At 37.5% G+C, this 10,199-nt stretch overlaps 1 protein-coding gene across 1 annotated transcript; it reads right to left on the bottom strand.

The window, feature by feature from the left end:
• Positions 1-3,029: 3,029 nt before the first annotated feature.
• LOC101313090 (pleiotropic drug resistance protein 2-like) lies at positions 3,030-10,004 on the bottom strand. Its single transcript, XM_004291494.1, has 20 exons — positions 9,480-10,004; positions 9,237-9,357; positions 9,049-9,137; positions 8,884-8,968; positions 8,478-8,768; positions 8,286-8,376; positions 7,231-8,128; positions 6,969-7,129; positions 6,779-6,882; positions 6,490-6,649; positions 6,326-6,397; positions 6,067-6,194; positions 5,520-5,852; positions 5,143-5,433; positions 4,968-5,051; positions 4,652-4,785; positions 4,335-4,562; positions 4,078-4,249; positions 3,707-3,961; positions 3,030-3,550 (listed from the first exon to the last, which is right to left on the bottom strand). The coding sequence occupies exons 1-20, from the start codon at positions 9,836-9,838 to the stop codon at positions 3,281-3,283; spliced, it is 4,326 nt and encodes a 1,441-aa protein (XP_004291542.1). The 5' UTR covers positions 9,839-10,004; the 3' UTR covers positions 3,030-3,280.
• Between the last annotated feature and the right edge of the window lie 195 nt (positions 10,005-10,199).

Consider the following 10,199-nt stretch of genomic DNA (forward strand, 5'->3'; position numbering starts at 1 on the left):
GTACCTTATCGAAACCATACGGTACCCTTGCCAGAAGTTTTATTAGGGCAGTAAAGTTAAAGAATGTTTTATTGGGGGATATAATGTTTAACCGTGGTCATAGCTAACTTTTTAGAGAGCAATAAGATGAAATATCACCAAAACGTCCTCAAAGAAAGATAATAAATGCTCGTCAAATGTTTTATTAGGGGCGGCAATGTTTAAGAATGTTTTACTATGGGCAATAAACGTTTTACCGAGGGTCGATACAAAACTTAATATCCCCAAGATTTTAAAGAAAGCGTTTTATTGGGGTCAATAAATGTTGAAAAATATCCCCAAGGCGGTTGGCCGCCTTACTTGAACACATAGGTGAAAATCCGAGTGACTGAGCTCCGCCTACCGCCTAGGCGGGACAAGGCGACGCCTTTTAGAACCTTGCATAACATCACAGAAGAGGCTGATTGCATACTCAATGAGGTTGCTTGATCATCAACTATGAGAGCATATAAATATGAATTAATATTTTTCTGTTATATTGATCGAATATAATTTAATTTAATTTTGTGTTTAAGAAATTTGTATTTGTGATTTGAACACTCATGGAACTAACTTCAGCCAATTCAGTGGACTAATTAGATATAACTCGGTGAAGTAGTCTTGTGAGTGTTTAGATCACAACGACCAAATTTCTTAAATATAAAATTCAATTATGTTCATCGTAAAAAATAAAAATCAATTATGTTTTGAACAAAACAATAATTTATCCAATATAATGGATGAACATACGGAAGTACCAAACTAAAAAGTAACGGAATAATAGAGCCATGAACATACGGAACTACCAAATTGAAAACAAAACATTAATTTATCCAATATAATGGATGAACATCCGATATAATGGGCTATATTCAGCACAAAACATTAATACCCATGAAGCCACAAAACACATATTTTTATGTTTATATTTATAAATAGCACTTAAATGTCAATTTTATCCTCATATTTAACTGAAAAGTTAACAGAAGTACCAAACTGTTAAACGGAGCATAACTTGAGGTATCAAAGTGTCATCTTTCTAAACGTCAAGTACCAAACTGTCCAATTGTCTATATTTGAGGTATCATAGGAGGAATTTACGCTATATATTTCTAAGGTTGGATAATTTAGAGATATTGAAATTACATGAGGATATTTTAGACAGATAACTTGATTCTGGAGGCTTTGATTCATAAACTCATCTCTCCGGTCATCGAGTTAGAGACTTAGAAGTTTGCCCAAGGAGGGATCCACACTAATTCCAATTGCTTATTGTGTTAAAAACCGTATGAATTCTCTTATTCCATTTCTCTTACATATTGAAATTACGTGAGAATATTTTAGGTAGATAACTTGATTCTTGAAGCTTTCATTTATCAACTCATCTCTCTGGTTATCGAGTTAGAGACTTAGAAGTTTGCCCAAGTACATGCTAAGAGGCTAGAGTTCCGAAATCATATTTAATTCAAATTCTACTAAGCTGTTGGAAAAACACTAAACGTCGTAGTTTTTCTAAGTACGCCATGAGAAATTTTCTATTTTTCATTTTTCTATGAACACAATTTGATGTAATGAGGATATTAATTACCCTATACCTATCACTTTTTTCTTATCCGCCCTCTACTCACAAGTTGATGAAACTGTGAAACGATACGTGTAACCTTTATTGATTAATGAGATTAATTAAACTTATTTAAAAATGTGAAAAGGCAAAATAGTTGCAAAACAAAAAAAAGAAAAATTAACAAAGAAAACTTATCTGTATCTATAGGATACAAAAATGTTAAAATGTGAAGTGCTTCAACGAGTTGATGCCACTAAATTAAAAGGGCTCAAGATTTGTCATTAGAAGGAGCTGAAAAAGGACATTATCTTTTATTTATACATGACGAAGTACAGATCAATGATCAATGAGAAACAAAAGCCAAAATGGGTTTATTAAATTTACAAATACTAGTGTTTGATTCTAAATAACATTCTTCGTATTGTTTGTTTGATGGCGAGATTAAATAAGAAAACACCACATGTGCTTTCAAGCAATGTAACTCAACAGGAAACAGAAATTACCAATTTCACAAAGCAACCCAGTTTTAGTAGGCAGAATAGGGTGAGAAGCTAGGAAGCACGGAAGCGCCGAGACGGTCACGCTTCGCGCTTCTGAAGCGGAAGCGCCGTGGAAGCGCTAGGAAGCGTCCGGAAGTGCGATTCTGGGAAAATGAGGTTTGTGAAGCGCGGCGGAAGCGTCCGATTCCGATATGGAAGCGCATGACTTCAATTCGGAAGCGCGGACAGGCACTGTGGGTCAGCGACGCGTTGATCTTCTTTCAATCTCTTATGCAATCAATGATCAATCCCGTCCTCTCCTTGACGACCCCTTGATCGAGAAAGGAGAGACAAAACAAATATGAATCTGGAAGGAGATAGAGAGAGACGTAGAAGGTGAGGGAGAACTGGAGAATCGGAGAACAAAGAGAAAAGAGATGCTGAAGAGAGAAGCAGCCAGAATGACGAAGATGGATGGCTTCCACTCTCTTGATTTGCACACCCACGTGCTATAGTTGCGTTTTTATTTTTTTCAAAAAGAATGGTGTTTGGAACTTTTGGATGGAAAAAACATAGTTATTATGGGATTAATAGTTATATTAGTAGTAGATAAAGAGGCTAAACAATTAAATAATTAGGAGGTTGCAAATTGTTTCATTAATTTGTATTTATTATTAATAATAAATAAGAAGATTTGAAAAGCTAGTAATATTATTATTTTTTATATTATTTTATTTCACGCTTCCAAAACGCTTCCGTTTTCAAGTATTTTTTAAAAAAAACGCTTCCGCGTTTCTAAACGCTTCACTTCCACGCTTCCGTTTCCGATTCTATGCAACGTAGGTGAGAAGTACACTTCGGCAGAGAGGGGCTGCAATGTTGCATAGCTGTACATAGAGTAATAAAAGGGGATGCCAGTAACAAGCATAACATAGCGCACTACTTCAATTTAAATAGACAATATGATCAGGATTTAAATTGAAATCCTCAATATAAACATCCACTAGTAGTGGGAATCACAAATGTGGGTACAATCAGGTTCTTGGTTCAGTTATGAATGCCATTGTTTACAGATCAAAGTCGGTCATTGCCGAGGCTTCTTTTATTGAATATTGTCAAATAAATAGGAACAAAAAGTTAACCGGCAGTTGTTTTCAGTCTGACTTGCTGCTATAACATCCCTGAAAAGGCTGAATCGAAGCACAATGAGGGTGCTTGATCATCTCCTCTGGAAGTTAAGGTACTTGATACCATAAGCAAAGACAAAGAAGAAGAGGAGGACCCAACCAACATGAGCAGCAACAACTGGTATGAGGAAGTCGTGGTCATAGCCATAAGCCTCCTTAAGGTATTCATCAACTGTAACAGATCCTTCAGCAGTTGTGATACTCCTATCGCTCCGATCACCGAATTGAGATCCAATGATACCGTAGATTGTCCAAGCAACTGGAGAACCCCAGTAGTACCACCTCCACCATATCGGGATTAACTGCAAAATTGAGAATGAATATGTCAAGAATCATAACATACTTAGCAAAATTCCATGTTTACAATTGTAACATTCCTAGGTATTAATATGGAAAATAAAAATAGCAACCACTTCCATTCGCCTTAAAATAAAAACAAAAGGAAAATTATAACATACCGGTCTAGGGATGAGGAAACCAGAGAACAAATTCCAGAAACTCATGAAGAAGGACATTACAATTGACGCGATTTGATGGCCAGGAGTTAGGGCAACCACCATCATGCCATACATTGAGAAGTATGTAAAACACATGCATGTGAAGTAGTAGAAGTACAAGAACTTCTCAATTTTGAATTTGTAGCCGATCATAAAAAATAGCAGAAGGCAATATATGAAGGATTGTATAGCAACATAAATTGTCTCAATGGCCACCTACATCACAAAATGTTCAGCAATATATCATGGTTAATATGTAAATGAATAAAAAAGAATATATACTTTGGTGTTAGCCAAATCCGAATACAAAAGTGTAGGTTTGAATTTCTTACCTGAGCAAATGCATAAGGCAACTCTGAATACATTCCTGCTGCTCTTTCTCGGTAGAAAACTGTTCTCTCAATCGAAACCACAGATTGCACAGAATGACCATTGCCCGCTCCAAGGAAAAGAACAGCAGCATAGGTTGCTCCCATAAGGTTAATAATATCTTGTTCTTTTTCTCTGTTGACAAATCATAGAAGTGAGAACTCTAGGAGAGAACAAACATAGAAAAATGGATCATTTAGTATTAAGTTCTTAAACTTACAGCACGTCTCCTTTGTTCCAGAAGATGATACCAAAAAGTGCGCCGATGACTATTGTGGTGAAAAACCTGATGGCATTGTATTGCGAGTTCCTCCAGTATGACCAGTGTTGTTTCCAAAAGCAAGCCTTGCATTGAGTTGGGAAGCTTTGTGAATATTTGGTGGGGAAGTAAAGGTCCTTGGAGCCAGGGAGTGGAGTGCTCAATTCCTTAATAAGTTCTTGAACGCTCCTGAACAAGTAACCACAATTATTATAATTTAATATATATATATATATATATATATAACAAATAAACAGATACATAAAAACTCTACATACCTATACAGCTCAGAGTTCGCATATACTTCGGCAAAATCAATGTTATTATGAGCCTCAACTGCAGCAGAACTGACGTCTAACATCCATGTAGCAGGGTTGAAGCCGTCTTTGATCTTTGGAACTCCTGGAATGGCCTGCAAGTAAATTTTTTTTTTTTTAAAGTTATGATTTATTTCTAACCACATCATATAATTTCATTAGGAGCAATTCAATCATTCTAAGAATATATTCAAATGATTGGAAATGCCACAGCAATATAACTACCGAGAACTAGAATTGGACTGAACGCTGAAGGTAAAGCATCGTATAAAGTTACCTCAAAATATTCAACAAGCTTGTGAGACCGGTCACCAAGAGGTCCAGCATAAATCACTTGTCCTCCTCTTTTCATTAAGAAAAGCTGCAAACGAATAGAAAATCAAGGTGATGTATGAACCATGAGATAGTCAAGTGTTAGAGATTGACGTATTAATTTGAAAGGTTAATAATACCTCATCAAAAGCTTCAAAAATGTCAATGCTAGGTTGGTGAATAGTGCAGACTACGGTACGTCCTGTATCGACTGTGTTTCTTACAGTACGCATAACAATTGCAGCTGCTCTGGCATCAAGCCCTGATGTTGGCTCATCCATAAAGATAATGGAAGGATTAGCAACCAATTCTACAGCAATGGTTAGCCTCTTTCTTTGTTCAGTTGAAAGTCCGTCCACTCCTGGTAGTCCAACTAAAGCATTCCTCAAGGGGTTAAGCTCCACCAAGTCCATAACTTCATCAACAAACATCTATAATAGCCAAGACAATAGGAGTCAACTATGTAGCAATATCCACCAAGTCCATAACTTATTTTATGGTTTACTGAATGACATACCTTTCTTTTGGTTTTGTCGACATCCTTAGTAAGACGTAGCCAGGCAGAGTATAGCAGAGATTCATAAACAGTAACATATGGAGAATGAATGTCGTTCTGTTCACAATAACCGCTAACCCGAGCAAATGTAGTTTGGTTTTTTGGGTATCCAGAGATGCTAATATTTCCTTCGATATAACCACCAGTTTTTCTTCCAGCTAAGACATCCATCAAAGTAGTTTTTCCAGCACCACTAACACCGACTAAAGCAGTGAGAACCCCTGGCCTGAATGCCCCATTGACATCTCTTAGTAGTTGCAGTCGGTCCTCTTCAACACCTTGGGTCTTCATCTCCTGATAATGAAGCATGATTGTTACTACTAATATATGGAAGAATGAGTATTCTTAGTTACTGTTAATGACTATGAATTCTTAAGATGCATATACTAAACTCAGTTTGAAGCCTTTTATTATTTCATATAATACTGTTTCTCTTTTGATACACATTATCACACTGATTTCCGGAAATTTTAAAGCTTTGGTCAAAAAGATTAAAGGTATGACTTACCGCAGGCATATCCACATAGTAGTTAACATGGCTGAAAGCGAGAGAAAGTGGCTGGAAGGGTAACACCATTCCTCTCTTGGCTTGTACGTTTGAACTTCCTTCAGCATTTCTCACTTGCATATCAATTCCTATACGAAATTTGCAAGTAGCCACAGTTACATATCTGGTGTAATTCATAATTTAGAAATACAAAATGAATGCTTTCCAATAAAAGGATCCAAGCTAGTTAAGTGATACACAAGATATATAGTATTTCAACCTTCTGTCAATCGTGGCCTCCTCTTGTTTTCAGAGTCATCCTCCCCAAGTAGAGTTTTGTTGTCGCCAAGAGCTAAAATGAGTTGTACATAAAAAAAAATAGTCAACACTTGTATCCATTATCATAAAAATAGATAAATGATGAATGAAAGTTATTAAACTTACGGTTCAAGTAGGTCAATGCTGCAATGAACATCAGATTGAAGAGAAGAGAAAACCCGACGAGCGCTCCAATACAAATCCAATACCAAGATTCTGTAGTGTACAGGCCTCTTTGCCTGAGAAGGGCTTTCCCCACAGTGGGCTGAGTGGAGTTGATTGGTGGCTGTTCCAAGGATAAAATAAAAAGTTTTGTTAAACTTAAGAGCTTGAGCCTATGATCATGGGAGATTAAACTTTAAATTGTTATTATTGATGTATAGGAGAAAATCAACAGAGATTTAAGAAAACTTACGCCGCCCCATCTATCATCAAGAAATTCATTAATAGCAATTGCATTCTGTCCATACATCATAGGTGAGATATAGTAGCCCCATATCATCCATGACTGGATGTCATCTGCAGATCAATAAGAGAAAGGTTTAAACATTTTGAAAAATTATATGTCTAATTTATACAAGCATTGACTAGAAAAGGAGGCTGACCTTTAGCAACAATATAACCTCCAAGCACAAATACAAGTAGCAGGACAAATGAACCTATTGTGTTAGCAACCACAGGTGTTCTTCCAAGAGCTGCAATAAAACGGAAGAGGGAGAGTGCCATCTGACTTATCCAAATATAAGCCAATAACTGTTTGAAGAACCTGAACATATAGGACAGAGAAAAAGCATTGGTAATTTTTAACAACACATCTAGGAATGTATAAAGCATCTGCAAATGATAAAGCAACAGATTAACACTTACCTACTGGCATCAGGTGCAAATCCTATGGAATAATAGGTAAAGCCGATCCATATTGCAGATTCCACAACTGAAATAGGAATTCTGGTCACCCAAATGGGCAACGCAAAAGCCCACGCTGGATAGAACAAGGCATCCCTCTGTTTAAAGAACACTGGAAGCCGGAAAACTGTCATTGCAAGCTCTGTCATTCCATTAAACATGATGTTAATGAGACTGAAAAATAGTGCCCCCCAATACTTTGATGAATCAGCTTGTGTCCCTGATTTCATTTCTGTTCTAAGGAATACAGTCAAAGTAATTGTAGCCATGATGGCAATCTGTGCAGTTTTGAATATGTAAACAAAAGAGTTCCGCTTCATTAGGAGCAATTCCCTTGCAAAGCATGCCTTGAAGAGCTCCATACTAGATATTCCATACTTTTCCTTAACCAAAGCAGCAGGATGGGCTTGTCTTTTATCATAAGAGACTCTTAGTTCTTCCCCAAGCCGTTGGCCAACATGAAAGGAGCTGAATGCACGAACAAAATCAGAGACTGTGACTGATCTGTAAGGTTGGTTCTTGAACCAGTATTGTTCTTGGTCCTTCTTTGAGGTAACTTCTTGCAAGAAGTCTGCAACACCTTTTCTGTCAGGGCATTTGAATCCCATATATTCAAAGAACTCGAGGACATTCTCACGTGGGCCTTGATAAACAATCTGACCGTCCGAGAGAAGGATAACATCATCAAAAAGATCGTATGTCTCGGGTGCAGGCTGCAATAGAGAGATGACCATTGACACATCCATAATGTGAACCATCTGTCTCATGTATCTGACAATCTGAAAGGTTGTGGAACTATCCAACCCTGTTGATATTTCATCCATGAAATATGCTTTTGCTGGTCCAACTAACATCTCTCCTGTATTCAGTGAAACCAACTAAAGTTATTATTGGAAATAGGTTCGCACACTAGTTTTCATTTTTCAATTTTTAAGCAAGGAAAGTTCGTCAGTATTCGCTCAAATATTCAAAGAAAGATGAGAAAACATAATCATCGAGGAACAATGGTTACATACCAGTCGTGACACGCTTCTTTTGTCCACCAGATATTCCCCTTCTCATTTCATCACCCACCAGAATATCAGCACAGATATCCAATCCAAGAATCTGTTAAAAGAATATCAGAGACAATCAGGTTAGCTTGTAGTTTGTACAATATGGCAAAAAAAAAAAAAAAATGAAAAACTCCTATGATTGAAGAAACAGACCTTGAGAACATAATCTGTGACCAAACTTGTTTCCTGTCCTGCCAGAGATGTGGCTTTCATGTATGCATCAATCCCAGGATCTGGTTTAATACCTGCATCTTTCTCCCGTCTAGACAACTCTGCTAGTTTATCATACCTTGTTCCAACTCCTAGGCAACGTCCAGAGAAATCAAGTGTTTCACGAACTGTCATCTCACCATAATGAAGATCATGCTGGCTAATATAAGCAGAGGTTTTCTGAGGTATAAATTCATTAAATTCATGGCCGCAGTAAGTCACTTTCCCATCAACCTGTTTAGAAGCACAAGTTGTCAATATGGATGCAAAACAAAACAATTAAGTAGGAACATCAAGTATATATAGTTTATTTGAAATGATAAAAGTTAGACATAGAATATCGAATTACCTTAAGATCCCTATCTAGTTTGCCAGAAAGTGCTTTTAGCAATGTTGTTTTTCCTGATCCCGGAGGTCCAAGAAGAAGTGTCAACCTGAAAACAAGTATAAGAGCTTCTTCAGCCAATTTCATCCAAGATCTAGATTATTTATGTTTGCCAAACTGATATCATACCTTGCTGGTTTGACAATACCACTAACATCTTCTAGTATCTTCACAATTCTTTTCTTTGATGGTGAAAGTCCAACAAGTCCCAGTATTCCCTAATATCATCAACAGTAATTTTCAAAATCCATAGATTACAGTAGGCACACAAGATAAAGAAGTAAACTCCACAATTAGGAAATGTCTTTGCAAAATACCTCTATTGCGTTCAAGGTGGAATTCCATAGAGTCGGAAGTGCTCTGGTGCCAACAAATGCATCTCCCTCTATTTTTAGATTTTGGAATCGAACCTCAACTCTAGGAATATCGATACCAACCCTGTTTCCCAAAGTCACAGATCAAAATTTAGGAAAACATAAAACTCAAAAACATGCAAAGCAATATAAAGCCAAGCAAAACATATAAATCATTGAACACTATTAATTTCCGAATCGAATTACCTGTCATTTCTAGCTCTGAGCTTCTTCAAGAACTTCTCATTGTCCTCCTCAATAACCTTAAGTATGCTCTCCATCAACCGCTTCTTCTCTGAATCCCCAAGATTCACAACGTCGACTTCTTCAGCCACAACCCTTCCATTGCTCATAACATTCCTCAACATCCCTTTCCTCATCCTATCGTAAGTCGGCAACCTCTCTATGGCTGCCCACTTGAGCTCCTCCTCCTCGTCCATCTGCCGGACGCTCCGCTGGAACACGTCCGGCGCGTTCCATAATTCCCGGACACTCGTCGACCGCCAGCTCCTCCGGCTACTCGACTGCCTCGACAGGTCATCTCCCGCCAACGCCGCCGCCGCCATTTTTTGGCGGGAACGAAATCAACTCACGGAAGTTGGTGCACCCAAAACGAGGGAAGTGATCAAGCCTCAAACTGTGTCCGGAAGTTGGGGCGTGATCTTTGTTCTTGTGAAAGTTTTTCAGACTTTGTATGAAGTATGAGACGAGACGTGTTGTTATGATGAGAGTGTTTGGATGTGGTTTATGCTGGTGGTTTATATAGAGAAACAGAGGATGGGGAAGAATGGAAGCAGGGGCGGACCCCACTAGATTTTGAAAAGTTTGATGTTTTGTTCCTTATTTTAGTATATCTTAGGAATTGGAATAGGTTTATATAAAGATATCTTAGGAATTGGAATAGGATCCACATGGATCAGATAATTG

This window comes from Fragaria vesca, linkage group LG2 (assembly GCF_000184155.1).
Source record: "Fragaria vesca subsp. vesca linkage group LG2, FraVesHawaii_1.0, whole genome shotgun sequence".
Lineage (NCBI taxonomy): Eukaryota > Viridiplantae > Streptophyta > Magnoliopsida > Rosales > Rosaceae > Fragaria > Fragaria vesca.

What these genes read in the sequence shown, in the direction of transcription:
- LOC101313090 (XM_004291494.1), bottom strand. Translation starts at nt 9,838, where the DNA reads ATGGCGGCGGCGGCGTTGGCGGGAGATGACCTGTCGAGGCAGTCGAGT. An exon ending in TCACAGATTATGTTCTCAAG is followed by an intron (nt 8,377 to 8,477) that starts GTCTGTTTCTTC and finishes TTCTTTTAACAG; the next exon opens with ATTCTTGGATTGGATATCTG. An exon ending in AGCATTGACCTACTTGAACC is followed by an intron (nt 6,398 to 6,489) that starts GTAAGTTTAATA and finishes AACTCATTTTAG; the next exon opens with CTCTTGGCGACAACAAAACT.